This window comes from Rhinichthys klamathensis, unplaced genomic scaffold, assembly GCF_029890125.1.
Source record: "Rhinichthys klamathensis goyatoka isolate OS25496 unplaced genomic scaffold, OSU_Roscu_1.1 h1tg000123l_1, whole genome shotgun sequence".
In the NCBI taxonomy this organism is placed as follows: Eukaryota; Metazoa; Chordata; class Actinopteri; order Cypriniformes; family Leuciscidae; genus Rhinichthys; species Rhinichthys klamathensis.
The window spans coordinates 4,984,218-4,999,262 of NW_026606660.1; the positions used below are offsets into that span (position 1 = coordinate 4,984,218).

The window sequence follows — 15,045 nt, forward strand, 5'->3', positions numbered from 1 at the left end:
GACACAGAAAAAGGATAAAAATAAAAACCTAAATAACAAAAAAACTAAAATAAAAATAACCTAACTGCATAAGTGTGCACACTCATATAATGAATCTGGCTGTGTTCAGAATTAACAAATCACCAAGCTCATGTGAAATACTACATACCTGTCTTCATCTGAACTATTCTTGTGAAATTTTTACTTGTAAGACATTTTCAATAAAATAACATCCATTCAAGCAAACAAACAGGCAAAAGGCGGAGCAACAGACATATTATCAATAATTTAACATTCTGAAAGAAAAGGGGAAGGAAAAAAAAGGTTTATATGGTCATTCCTTTATATAATCTTATGTTGAAAGAAAAATATTAAAGATGAAAAACCGCACTCTCTAGTTATATCTCATATAGGCCTATTTATTAATACCATGTCCACACAGACGCGTTACAGCCTAAGCCATCATCAGTGTGTGTCATCAAATAATGAGATAAGTATATGAGATATAACTAGAGAGTGCGGTTTTTCATCTTTATTTGATAACTTCTTTATAACTCGCATCCATAAAACTTTTGAGAGTTGCGCCTGATCTCAGCACTAATTGAAAGAAAAACATTGCCATGCATCAATGGTACTTGGTTTAGCCTTGTTAATTCGTGCTGTTGATCTCCTTAAAGTAACCTGGAGGGTGGAAAAAAGAAAATTGTGCCGAGGTAACAAATTAATTTTGACTGTGGAGATTCAAGTCACTATTTCAAGGAGGCTATGAATCCAAAATGTTTTTGCACACATGTGCGGAATAAACTAGTTCTATATTATTGTTTTCTTTTCAGCTGTAAAACCAGCAAACATCATTCTCTTTTGTAATGAACTTATACAGGAGTCAGAATCATCATTGAGAAGACATAAACCTGAATTAGACATGGTATCAATTTGTAGTAAGGAGGACAAAACAAAATTTACATGTGTCCATAGGTTGACAACAATTGGACACTCCCAAAACATGTGAAGAAAAGTACCTGATGATACAGTGTTACAGATATTATAGGTCAATTGCAGTTTCATTTTGAACCTCTTGTTATATTATGCTCTATGGATGACTTTGAAATGGATAAGACGATGAGCCAAGTTTTTAGAAGTTAAGATGAGATTAGACCACACCCTCTCCCAGTCGACAGATCAGTTAAAATCGGATAATTCACGATTCCAGATAGATTTAATAGAAAGAGGCTTTGCAATGTGATAATTAAGTTTACTATATATTAAAGAGACAGATGGCCGACCAGAGGATAGTGTGATCCAATCCCACATAGGATGAGAGGAAATGGGGGATGCCCAGGGATCTCCATACGCCTTGAGAGCAGAGTAACTGAAAAAAGACAAAATGCTGGTAAACAAAACTTAGTTCTTAGTTCTTGAAGTGAGCAGAGTCCCTGGTTATCATATAACTCACTGCATGTGTGTATGGCCAGTGAAGACTAAGAGGGCTGGACAAATGGCCAATTTACACATAAAAAATGTAAGTTGTGCCATAAGGGTGTGTTGTTACAAAATTTGAAAGGTCTTTCCATCAGACGTTCAACTCTTTTCCAGATCCTAATAGAATTGGCCACAACCGGGCCGAATTTATATTTATCATTTTTATTTCCTTTGCCAGCAAATAAAATGTCTTGGAGCCTATGTGGTTTAACCTTGTCCTCTTCAATTACTCTCCATGAAACTTTAGAGGATCAACCCAAGTATGAAGAGCCTTAAGTTGGAATGACCAATAATATAATTCCAGATTTGGCACAGCCAATCCTCCTGAAAGTAAAGAATGCTGTAATATGGCAAGTTTAATTCTGGGTCGTTTACCATTCCAGATAAACTGAGAAAGTATGGAATTGATCTCCTTAAGCTGGAGGGGGAAAGCGACAGCATAGAAAAAAGAAAATTGAGCCGAGGTAACAAATTCATTTGGAGTGTGGAGATTCTACCTTGAAGAGAGACTTTAAAATTATATTCCATCTCTAATCTTTAATAGGAATAAATGAAGGAATACCAGAGTTAACCTTAACATTGTTAATTGGCATATTGGCATGGTAAAATTACTGCTCCTTTTCGGGCCAGTTGGAGTTTGTTTATTAACCCTGCAGGGCAACCATCCAGTAAAGCATCACAATAATCTAGCCTTGATGTCATGAATTTTAAGTGATTTTTCTGCATTTGACATTAAGTGCATATGTCATAATTTAAAGATATTTTATAGGATGGAAAATGCAGTTTTACAAATGCTAGAAATGTGACTTTCAAAAGAAAGCTTGCTATCAAAAAGGACACCCAGGTTCCTAACTGTCACAGTTGTGTTCAGTTTGAGTTTGTTTTCCTGTCTTTGCTTTATTCCTGCCTGTCAGTTTCGTTATTAGTCACTATGGTTCTCTTTCATCATCTCGTGTTCGAGATCCACCTATGGGAAGGGCATCCGTACCTGACCTCTGCAGAAACATCCAATTGCACCAAGTCTGGCTAGACAGACAGAAGCGCGCAGCCAAAGTCCGGTAAGGCCCCGCCCCCTACCTGAGGGCATATAACGCCTGCAAGCGCTGATATTCTCCAGTTGACATTCGCTTCTCGCGATCTCTGCACGTACACAGTTCGATTGGATTACACTGTTCACTTGCGTGTCTTCAGGAGGACATATCGACTGATCAGCCTCCGCCAGACGTGACAGTCGTTTTTCAACCTATCAACTGTGTTCTGCATCTGGAGCCGCCCGCGCTCTCGTCGTTTTCACCACCTCCTCCTTCCATGGCTGCCCGCCACGGATTTTCCCGAGTTCTTCGCCGATATGTCGCTGTCTAAACCTTCCGCTTCTCCGGGGAACAGCCTATCACGGGCCTGCCCGCCCGCGTGTGGTGCTCTCATCGCCGCTAAGGACCTGCACTCGTTCTGTGTGGTCTGCTTGGGTCTCAAACACGCTCAAGAAGCCTTGGAGAACCCGGAGAATTGCAGTCATTGTCTTATGCTGCCCAAGAAGCTTTTACGACGCCGTCTCAAAGTTGCCACGACCCAGTGTGCCGAGCTCGGCCTTTCTGACTCGGATGGGGGACACGGTGACGACGACGCGCTACCGGGGGACTCCCGGGGCGCCACCGCACTTATTTGGGCTGACCAGCCCAATCCTGCTTTCCCCGAAGAGGACATCTTCGCAGGCAACCTCACGCTCGTCGACGAACTGGCCGGTTCCGGCGACGAGGATGACACGGCCCTTCTTGGGGTCTCAGAGGACGAGGAGGCCATCCCGCTCTCTGGCGTTCCCAAGGCCATCGCCCACGCGGCCTTGCCTCAGTCCATCCTCCTGGAGGTTTGTGAGCGAGCGGCTGCTCGCCTCAACATTGAGTGGCCGGCTCCACAGAGCGCCACTGACCAGGAGAGGGACATTTACGACGGGAAAGTTTTGGGACCCCCTCCCAGCCCGAGAAAACAACTCTTCCCCGTCCTTCCAGCGTGCGCGAAGCACATGAGGCACAACTGGAGCGACCCCCTCGACTTCAAACACGGGCTCACGGGCCTTGAAGTTAAGGATATGGCGGCCCTTGGCATGGGTGACCCCCCCGCTATCGAGCCTTCCATCGCCAGGCACCTTAACCCCACCCAGGGAGGGCTGCTCGCTCCCCCTAAACCGGTCTTGCCCAACAAGATGGACAGTTTTTCTGCCTCAGTTCACCAGGCCGCATACAAGTCATCGGCCTTGGCTGTCAGGGCCCTGAACGTCTCTTCTCTCCTTTTGGACGAATTAGGGCAACAGCTGGAAAAAGGAACACCTTCTCTGCCCTTGTGGAAGGAGATCCTCACGGTGAACGACCTCGTCCTCCGTACGCTCGGCAGGCCGTCCAAGCCTGCGGGCGCTCTATGGCGCTGTCTGTTGTGGGAGAGCGCGCACTCTGGCTTAACTTGTCGGGCCTCCCTGACAGTGAGAAGAGGCGCATCGCGGGCGCGTCGGTGGAGCCCGGCCGGGCTCTCTTTGGCCCCACCGTCACATTAATGAAACAACGGTGTGACGACAAAAAGAAGGAAGACGAGGCCTTCAAGTTATGCCTTCCTCGGAAGGCGGCCCCACGCCAGGCGCCACCTGCGCGCTTGCCTAACCCACCTGCCATGGGACGACATTTCCATCAGGGCAAGGAAAGGCCCCACAACAAACCCCCCGCCCCACGGCAGAATAACCCACCGCCTGCTAAGCACTGGGGAAAATCGACTCCCGCCACGGCTGCGGCTGGAAGACCTTCTAACGCTACCCCCACCGACTCGAAAGGCAAGCGGCCTGCCTGATGCCTGATGGGGGAATCGAGTCCGCGTTCACGGGCCACGAGCCCGCCGGACTCTATTCTTGTTTCAGAACCCCTGTCCAAAAGAAGCAGGTTTTCCAGCTGATGGGTCGGTTCCCCCCCCCCGCTCGAGGCTGCCCAGCCCAAGTGTTTAGTGGACGTTGTGTGTCCCCCGAAAGGCTTCGGCCCCAGTGTTTCCCCAACACAAAACACACACAAAACAAAAAAACACATTAAAACAAACGAATCAAATGAATTTGTTACGGAGAGAGGATCTCTCTCCGCAGAGAGAATTAATCTCCCTGCAGAGAGAGAAAATCTCTCTGAACCCCTGCATGTCGCCCCTAGTTTGTCCACAAGGGGGCGCCATTGCATCACAAATGAGCCAGCTGGGCATACACAGCGCCGCCCCGGCTCGGGTGGGAACACTCGCGAGTCACGAAGGGGCTTGGCAAACTGTTTCGGCTCCCGAGTCGGTGTTGCGTACAATAATGCAGGGCTATAGAAGTGCAGTTTGCAATGAAACCTCCGCATTTCAACGGCGTTCTCTCTTCACACACGGAAGAGAGCGCCTCACACATTCTGAAAGAGGAAATATCCTCTCTCCTAAACAAGGGAGCGATTCAGGTGGTCCCCCCCAATCTGATGAATCAGGGATTTTATTCTCGTTATTTCCTGGTCCCAAAGAAGGACGGCTCTCTCCGCCCAATCTTGGACCTTCGTGTGTTGAACAAACATTTGAGGAAATACCATTTCAGAATGTTAACTCATGGCTCGCTCGCCCGCGCCATTAAACAGAACGACCGGTTCACACCGGTCGACCTGAAAGATGCTTTCTTCCATATAAGCATTTATCCGCCACACAGGAAGTTTCTTCATTTTGCCTACCAGGGCACATGTTACGAATTCACAGTTCTGCCGTTTGGACTCGCCCTGAGTCCTCAGTGTTTTTGTCTGTGTGCAGAGGCGGGCTTAGCACCCATGAGAATGTCAGATCTGAGGATTCTGACATACATAGACGATTGGCTCATTATAGCCGAATCGAAGGAGAAAGTGTTGCAGGACACCTGCCGTGTGCTCGCGCACATCAAATCCTTTGGGTTCAGGGTGAATGTGAGCAAGAGCAATTTTATTCCCAGTCAGAATGTAATTTTCCTGGGCTTGGAGTTGAACTCAGTCGCCATGCGAGCGTGTCTCTCGCAGGAGCGCATTCTCTCTCTAATGAACTGTCTGTCACAGTTCAGAGAGGGGGCGAAAGTACAATATCGCACATGCCTCAGGCTGCAGGGTCTGATGGCTTCATCCATCCAGGTTGTGACACTGGGACTCCTGAGAATGAGAGCGTTCATGAAATGGGTTTTGTCACTACATTTCAGCCCGATTCGTGATCTTTGCCGCTCTGTTATAGTGACGCGCGCCTGCTCGGCAGCCTTGCGCCACTGGAAGAGCGCAGACTTTTACGCACAGGGAACCCCCCTGGGGACGGTTATGATGTGGAAAGTTGTGACGACAGATGCGTCCTTAACAGGCTGGGGTGCCACCCAGGAGGGCAGAACGGTGAACGGTCTTTGGCCGCGCAGACTACGTTCAGCGCACATAAATTATTTAGAGCTTATGACCATTTGGAAAGCTCTGAATCATTTTCTGCCTCGTCTGCAGGGACATCATGTTCTCGTACGCTGCGACAATACCACGGCAGTGGCTTATATCAACCGTCAGGGCGGCGTGCGCTCGTCGAAACTTCACGCTCTAGCTTACAAGCTTTTGGTGTGGAGCAGACGGGTTTTCCTGCCGTTACGCGCAACTCATGTTCCGGGCATTCTGAACAGAGGCGCGGATCTTCTATTGAGGGGAAACCTAATCTACGGGGATTGGCGTCTTCACCCGCAGATAGTAGATATGTTATGGATGAGATTCGGACAGGCAAACCGTAGATCTATTCGCCTCGCGCGAAAACTACCATTGTCCTATGTCAGGGATGGGCAACATCGGTCCTGGAGGGCCACTGTCCTGCAGAGTTTAGCTCCAACCCTGAAAAAATCACCTGCCTGTAACTTTCTAGTAATCCTGAAGACCTTGATTAGCTTGTTCAGGTGTGTTTGATCAGGGTTGAAGCTAAACTCTGTAGGACAGTGGCCCTCCAAGACCGAAGTTGCCCATCCCTGTCCTATGTTCTTCTCGCTAAAGGATGTGGGGTGGATGCACTGGCCCACCCATGGCCCAAAGTGCTGCTGTATGCTTTTCCTCCCCTGTGCCTGATAATTCCCACACTGGCCAGGGTGAGAGAGCAGGGCCTGTCTCTCATTCTGATAGCACCCAGGTGGCCCAAAGCACCGTGGCTGGCGGAGATAATCCCTCTGTTATATGCCGAGCCGTGGCGCCTCCCCCCTCGCACGATTGTCCCAAGCGAACGGGGAGATTTATCACCCACACCCAGACAGGGTGGCTCTCTGGGCCTGGCCCATGAGAGGACGAACCTAAGCGCACTGGGGCTTTCGCCGCGTGTGATTGCCACTATACAGAATGCCAGGGCCGTTTCTACTCGGTCCTTATATGGCTGTAAGTGGCAAGTGTTCGAAGGGTGGTGTGATGGGCGTGGTCTCACATCTTATCAGTGTTCAGTTCTTGATATTTTGTGTTTCCTTCAAGACCTCATGGAAAAAGGGAGGTCTTTTTCCACTATTAAGGTCTACCTGGCTGCGATTTCGGCCTGCCATGTGGGTTTTGAGGGCTCAACAGTCAGGCAGCATCCGCTAATCCGCAGATTTATGAAGGGTGCCCGTCGCTCTTTGCCAGTCGTCAGGAGAACTGTTCCTGAGTGGGACCTCTCCATGGTGCTGGAGGCTTTGTCTCAATATCCTTTTGAGCCTCTGGGAAGTATTTCCCTAAAGCTGCTGTCCTTTAAGACAGCTTTGCTCTTGGCTTTGGCATCAGCCAAACATGTCAGTGAGCTACATGCACTCTCGGTTCACCCCTCGTGGACTATATTCTCTCTTAGTGGAGATAAGGTTTCCCTTAAGCCTAATCCGGCCTTCATGCCTAAATGCTTCCCTGCGTTCACTTCGGAGGTGTTGGAGCTGTTCGCTTTTCACCCTCCTCCTTTTTCCTCCCCGGAGGATCAGAGGCTAAATGCTCTGTGTCCCGTCCGTGGTTTACAGACATATATGACCAGGACCAGTGCTTTCAGGAGGAGCGACCAGCTCTTTATTTCATGGGCGCCCCCTCATAGAGGGAATCCCATATCTAAGCACCGCCTCTCACATTGGCTTTTGAATGCTATAGCTTTGGCATATGAATCAAAGGTAGTGCAGCCCCCAGGGGACATCAGAGCTCATTCCACGAGGGGCTTAGCCGCCTCTTGGGCTTTGTTTAGGGGAGTGTCACTGCAGGACATCTGCTCCGCTGCCAGTTGGGCTTCTCCTCATACCTTTGTGCGTTACTACCGGCTGGATGTCACCAGTACCTCGGTAGCACATTCGGTTTTAGGGGTGGGGTCTTCTTAGCCCTTCCCTGCAACCTCGTTGGAAGTACAAATAAGGAGTGAATGGGCCGGCTGGCCATGCACATTCCTGTCACCAAGCACTTCTGGGTGTATATATGCACATTCGTGTTGCTGGGATTATTATCATGTGTGTGCCACTTACATGTTTCATGTCCTGCATGTGCACAGCAGTTATGTGTGTGCGTCTGGTTTGCAGGTTCATGATTATGGGACGTGTCAGGCACCGCCTCCCTGGGGCGACCGTCCTTTCTGGCTTTCAGAACCTCACTGTGAGTGTATTGGGCAATCGGGGAGCTGTCCATGTCTCTCCCATAGGTGGATCTCGAACACGAGATGATGAAAGAGAACAATAGGTTACTATCGTAACCCCGGTTCTCTGAAACATCGAGTGGAGAGATCCACCAGCTTTGCCCCGCTTGCCGCACGAGAAGCGAATATACTTACTGGAGAATAGCAGCGCTTGCAGGCGTTATATGCCCTCAGGTAGGGGGTGGGGCCTTACCGGGCATTGGCTGCGCGCTTCTGTCTGTCTAGCCAGACTTGGTGCAATTGGATGCTTCTGCAGAGATCAGGTACGGATGCCCTTCCCATAGGTGGATCTCTCCACTCGATGTTTCAGAGAACCGGGGTTACGATAGTAACCTATTGTTACTGATTTGATTTGTCATTCTGTTTAGCTGTGTGATTTTAAATAACTTGGTCTGTCTTTTGTATTCAAGTTTCTGTGTTTCTGTTCTTAATTGTCCGGTCTGATTGTTGTTTAACGGTTGTTGCTTTGCCTTCATCTTTCTCTATGTGGATTATTAATAAAATACTTATGTCCAGGATCATCGCTGCAGCTCCGTTGCGGCCTCTGAAAGCCTTCGGAGTCGCCCGGTTCCATCGGCTCTTTGTCTGCGCCTGTCAGTCAGAGCACAGTTTGGTGCTTGTATTAAAGCTCTAGGAGTAGCAGTCAAAAACGTAGTCTTAGGAGGAGGAGGAATACAATTAATCATTTTAAATAGTAGCCTATAACAATATGTTGGCTTCTCGAACAAACATGATCTCTTAATTCGCTCCGTCTATGGGGGTACACTGAATAATTATTTATATTTCGAGTTTACCTCGCAATTCTGACTTTTTTTCTCAGAATTATGAGACACAATTATAAAAAGTCGATAAGTCTTTTTTTCCCTCAGAATTGGACTTTATAATTCGCAATTGCAAATTTATATCATGCAATTCTGGGATAAAAAGTCAAAATTGTTAGATAAAAAGACGCAATTACCTTTTTTATTCTGTGGCAGAAACAGGCTTTCATAGTTTTAACAGGGGTGTGTAGATGTTTTATATCCACTGAACAATGTCAGCAAAACAAACAAATGGATTTTTCAATTTAGGCTGGCGTATAATTCATGAAAATACACAAAAATGTTATGCGTTTTCTCACATTTCCTTTCAAAGAAATTTTGCTTCAAATAAGTCCAAGTGTCTTCCTTAAACCATTGCTCAAAGATGAGAGAGGGAAAAAGAACAAGGCAGACATCTGTTTATTTCAAATGAAAAATTCTCATTCAGTCCAACATTCAAATCCATACAGAGATCATCTAAACAGTAAAGTAGCACCACCAGGGAACAATTAAAATATGGAAATATAGCATTACAAAGTACAGGAAATTCAAAACATAACGTGAAAAAAAAAAAGAAAAGAAATCCAAAGCACTTTAACCTTTACATCACTTGGAGAGTAGAAGTACCTTTTCTGTGAAAGAATGGGGCGAACATTTGCATGAACAAAAACCAATACCACGACTTGACAGGTTAACCTCAGGTTAGTTAACCTTGGTCAGTGATGTCAATTCTGGTCGTCTATTCATGCCATTTAGCTCATAGCTAATTAAACCGAGACTACAGGAGACCAACAGTGATGGTTACTGATAGACCTTTTTCAATGTTTACATAGCAAACACACTGTTCTCTCAAATGAGAGACTGCACATTGAGAATGAAAGAGAGCTCTGGTTAAAGTGTAGCTGGGGAAACAGGGGTGGGCCTATAACAAAAGTTTGATAACACCATAAAAGACAACATTAAAGGGCCTCATTAGAAGAAACACAAATTGGTGCAAAATGGACTTACATGATATACACAGCACTGAATATTAGAAGACATACAGTAGAATGCATATTTCAATGCATACGGGAAGTAAAAAAAAAAAAAAAAAACCTTTTTAAAGAAAGCCAAAAGGAGATTAAGAGAGATCGCTCCTAGAACACACTTGAAATACAAACAACAATTCCAACTACAAACAGGAAACAGACTCAGGATGCAGCTCTCCACACCAGGGGCACTCAGTAGCATGACAGTGTGAGAACACACACATGGCTAGAGCTCAGCAGAGGGAATCACAACCAGGATCTTTCTTTTTTGCTTAGTGTATTGTAATGGTTATTTTGTCAGTATGCTGGTTACATATCAACACAGAACTAGCATGTCAACAAATGAGTCAGACACCAAAACGGTGGTTATGTTAGTAAAACTAACACTGTAATAACAATTGGTTTCTCATTTCTAATGTTGACTGATTCAATCATACTTGACAGTGACACATTGAGGGAGGCCGATAGAGTATTTTAGTGTGGCTCATCTGATTGTATTGACAGTATTAACAGTTCAGAAAACCATAAATATTGTGATTATCTTTGGATAGGAGTTAACAACACATTTCAGGAACATTAAAACAATGTCTGTCTGCATAAACAAAAGACTTGGAATAAAAAAAAAAAAGTAAAAGTAAAATTATGACATACCATTTTAAATAAATCCCAAGTTAAAACAACAGGACAATATGGTTACCCAAAATCAATATTTCAGGCTAAAATGGAAGACAATAAAATATTTGGTTTAACATCCAATAAGGATTAAGCTTTTTTTCTTTCCATCTTAAAAATAAATCACCAATATGGTGAAAAAACATGCAAACATCTTAATCTATATTATCTTACTATCAATAATCTATATTGTCAGTGAACTGGTTCACAATGAATCTGAGACCCCTGCAGGCCAGACAATTTAGGTAGAAACCTAAATTGTCTAATTTTATTTATTTGCTATACAATAAATAAAAACCTAATCAAGTCTAGAGCCAATGCAAAAGTCAGCTATTGATATACATATCTAAGTCTATGCCAACAGCTGCCCATGTTTGTTCATTTATATAATTGTTTTTTAATTTTAATGTCAGTTCAAAGTAAGACTTAAGTCTGTTGTTCCACTAGCAAAATCCTTAAAAAACAACAGAAATAATAATTAGTAAAATCACATTAAGCTTGTCTGCTCACATTAGAAGACAGATGGAAATGGGTTGTGAGAAATAACTTCCATTTTTATAGTTTACACCAATTCAAGTTCATAAAAAAAAAAAAAAAAATCCTTTACTAAGGTTTAAGATAGAAGACCAAATCCTATTATGAGACAGGATCAAATGTCAGTATTGTCCTCTTTGGAATACTCTTCCGCTAGCTGCTCATAGAAGTGGTCATGGTCCGACCCATCTGTGGTGAATACAGAGGTCTCAGATTCTGAGCCCTGTTCCACTATGCCTAAATTCTCAGCTTCGGATGAGACAGATTTCAGAAAGTCATTATCATCATCATCCTCCAGGTTGTTGTTTAGCAAATTCTCCTCATCAATGAAGGTGATGTTAGCATTGGGAAACATGAGGATCTGGTTAACTTTGGAGTCCAACGTGATCCGGCCATTACTGCAGCCTGCAGGTTCAAGACCTTCTTGGTTCTCTCCTGCCTCCTTGTCCAATTGATTCTCATATATTCTCATACAGTCTAGGTCAGTGTCTATCCCTCCTCCCCCATGCATTTCATTCATGAGAAGACATTCCTCTTTGTTAAGAAGGTAACCCTTGGATTTTGAGAGGGCTACAGCAACTCTATCACTGAAGCTAAAGCGGCGCTTCTGTCGAGGGGAGCGGTCTAGACTGAGGATGGAATTTCCTTTTACTGAAAGAGAATCATAGCAGCTCTTTGAGCGGTTTGGTGCTTTATTCCTGCTACCAGTGATGGAGCTGACACGTTGATCTTCTCCTTCCTTCTCGACACCTATCTGCTTGATTAAGTCATTGTAATCTTCTTTTTTCTTGGACAGGAAGCTGAAGATGTTGACTTCATTAGGGGTAGGTGGCAGGTGTAGGGTCTTGTGACTTTTTTTGATGCACTTTAACTCATCCAGAGAAAGTTTGCGCCTTTTACGGCGCTTCTTTAGAGCTTTGTGTGCCTCCACAACCATGCGCACCTTCCAATTGAAGAAAAGGGAGAGCCATGCCAGACCAAGATATATCCACACCTCCACAAAGTAGCGATAGAGAGTAGGGTAGTCAGTATTGGGATCAACACCTAAACAAAATACAGATAAAGAGAAACAAGTTTGCAAAATTGAACATAGACAAAAAAACATTGAAGTGATTTCCTTTAGTTTAAATGTTGGAATTTTGATATGCGCCCCGTGCTGGCAAAACGACTCGGAATGCGCACGGGCAAATTACAATGGTTTTCACAAAAATTAGTTCATTAAGCCGTCCTCTAGCGATCCCAATGCTCCAAATAGCGATTCAACATCTAAAAGTATCTTTTTGTTCGTTTTCTGAGAGGAGTACCTTTCCTTAGTCCATGAAAAATACAGTTTTTCTCTGCTCGCTTCTTGACGACTGGCACTCTCAGCACAAGTTTGGCATCATTTTAAAGCGCAGTATATAGTATATATTTCCTATAGATAATTGGTTTTGACTTGGTGTTATTACCAGGGATTTTAAGGTATGATAGGTGATTTTGTTTTGGAACCTTCAGTAAACTAACTTGATTTTTCTCAAAACTTTTCTCAAGACTTTGCTGACTATCAACTTCAAACAGGTGTAACTCAGTCATTTTTATGATTCCAACAAATCATACATCATTTTGAAGGTTTTTTAAATGAATAAAACAACAACACATTTTTGAAAATGTGCTCATTCCGACTCATTTTGCCAGCAGGGGTCATATTTTTTAACCAATTCCAAACCACATCAATCTTAATAACTACTATTCATTTAGTATTTATAAGTGACAAATTATTGTAAAGGAAGGCTAGAAGTGAAAAACACCTTATATTCAGGTGTACATAAGCAGGTTTTCTTTTAAAGGTAAAGTGGGCCAAAAAAAAATGAAGTAAAAAATTGTTAAATGCCCATGAGAAGGATGCAATTCTAAAAATTGCAAAATGAAGGCGTGACCAATGGACATATATATATATATACAGTAGTCAACATTTGAAGTGGATCAAAACCTTTCATCAAAGTTGAACAATACCCGTTCTTGACTTAAGACAACTTTGATGAACGTTTTTGATCCACTTCAAATGTTGACTACTGTATGTGTATATACTGTGTGTCTGTGTGTGTGTGTGTGTAATATATATATATACTGTATATATATATATATATATATATATATATATACACTCACCGGCCACTTTATTAGGTACACCTGTCCAACTGCTCGTTAACACTTAATTTCTAAGCAGCCAATCACATGGCGGCAACTCAGTGCATTTAGGCATGTAGACATGGTCAAGACAATCTCCTGCAGTTCAAACCGAGCATCAGTATGGGGAAGAAAGTTGATTTGAGTGACTTTGAACGTGGCATGATTGTTGGTGCCAGAAGGGCTGGTCTGAGTATTTCAGAAACTGCTAATCTACTGGGATTTTCACGCACAACCATCTCTAGGGTTTACAGAGAATGGTCCGAAAAAGAAAAAACATCCAGTGAGCGGCAGTTCTGTGGGCGGAAATGCCTTGTTGATGCCAGAGGTCAGAGGAGAATGGCCAGACTGGTTCGAGCTGATAGAAGGGCAACAGTGACTGAAATAACCACTCGTTACAACCGAGGTATGCAGCAAAGCATTTGTGAAGCCACAACACGCACAACCTTGAGGCGGATGGGCTACAACAGCAGAAGACTCCACCGGGTACCACTCATCTCCACTACAAATAGGAAAAAGAGGCTACAATTTGCAAGAGCTCACCAAAATTGAACAGTTGAAGACTGGAAAAATGTTGCCTGGTCTGATGAGTCTCGATTTCTGTTGAGACATTCAGATGTTAGAGTCAGAATTTGGCGTAAACAGAATGAGAACATGGAACCATCATGCCTTGTTACCACTGTGCAGGCTGGTGGTGGTGGTGTAATGGTGTGGGGGATGTTTTCCTGGCACACTTTAGGCCCCTTAGTGCCAATTGGGCATCGTTTAAATGCCACGGCCTACCTGAGCATTGTTTCTGACCATGTCCATCCCTTTATGGCCACCATGTACCCATCCTCTGATGGCTACTTCCACCATGTCACAAAGCTCTAATCATTTCAAATTGGTTTCTTGAACATGACAATGAGTTCACTGTACTAAAATGGCCCCCACAGTCACCAGATCTCAACCCAATAGAGCATCTTTGGGATGTGGTGGAACGGGAGATTCGCATCATGGATGTGCAGCCGACAAATCTGCGGCAACTGTGTGATGCCATCATGTCAATATGGACCAAACTCCCTGAGGAATGCTTCCAGCACCTTGTTGAATCTATGCCACGAAGAATTGAGGCAGTTCTGAAGGCAAAAGGGGGTCCAACCCGTTACTAGCATGGGGTACCTAATAAAGTGGCCGGTGAGTGTATATACTTCCTTTTATGAAAAAATGGTACCTTGGATACACAGCATAATATGGCTATTTGTGCATATCTCAAGAACTATAGAAATAAAGTTTGTAAGGACAAACTTTGATGTTGGCTTGACAAACGCTTTTCTGAAAGTTTAAAGTTTAAAATGTGATGGTTATATAGATGCAGTAAAAAAACATGCAGCTAGCATTGTTAACATTTAATATAGTCATTAGCTTGTTTAGCACATTGCTATCACTGTTTGCATGATTTAACATGCTGCTAACATGTTTTAAGACATTGCTAACATGTTTCTAGCATGACTTAACATGTTGCTACATGGTAATGTTTTTTTCTAACATTTCTAATTTATGTTGAAACTTGAAGATATTGGACTCTTCTGCGCAGGCACATCATCTGAATCGTAACGGTCAGCTGTTTCTGTACGCTGAGGTAAATTTATTTTATTTTATTGCTTAATTATATCTTTAAATTGTCATTTTTACACATTTAATGTAAAATGTCATTTTAGAGTTGAAATGTTTTAAATTTAAAGCATTTAATAATTTTCTGATTCATA

At 43.9% G+C, this 15,045-nt stretch overlaps 1 protein-coding gene and 1 pseudogene across 1 annotated transcript in view; one reads left to right on the forward strand and one right to left on the reverse strand.

Annotated features, from left to right (window-relative positions):
* The first annotated feature begins 4,564 nt into the window (after positions 1–4,564).
* LOC130088843 (uncharacterized) lies at positions 4,565–7,936 on the forward strand (annotated as a pseudogene).
* Positions 7,937–11,185: 3,249 nt separating this feature from the next.
* kcnk5a (potassium channel, subfamily K, member 5a) overlaps positions 11,186–15,045 on the reverse strand; it is a 33,879-nt gene continuing 30,019 nt past the window's right edge. Inside the window, exon 5 of the mRNA XM_056255939.1 lies at positions 11,186–12,175. Within this exon, the coding sequence (XP_056111914.1) occupies positions 11,247–12,175 (929 nt within the window). The 3' untranslated portion in view covers positions 11,186–11,246. The remainder of the gene's footprint in view (positions 12,176–15,045) is intronic.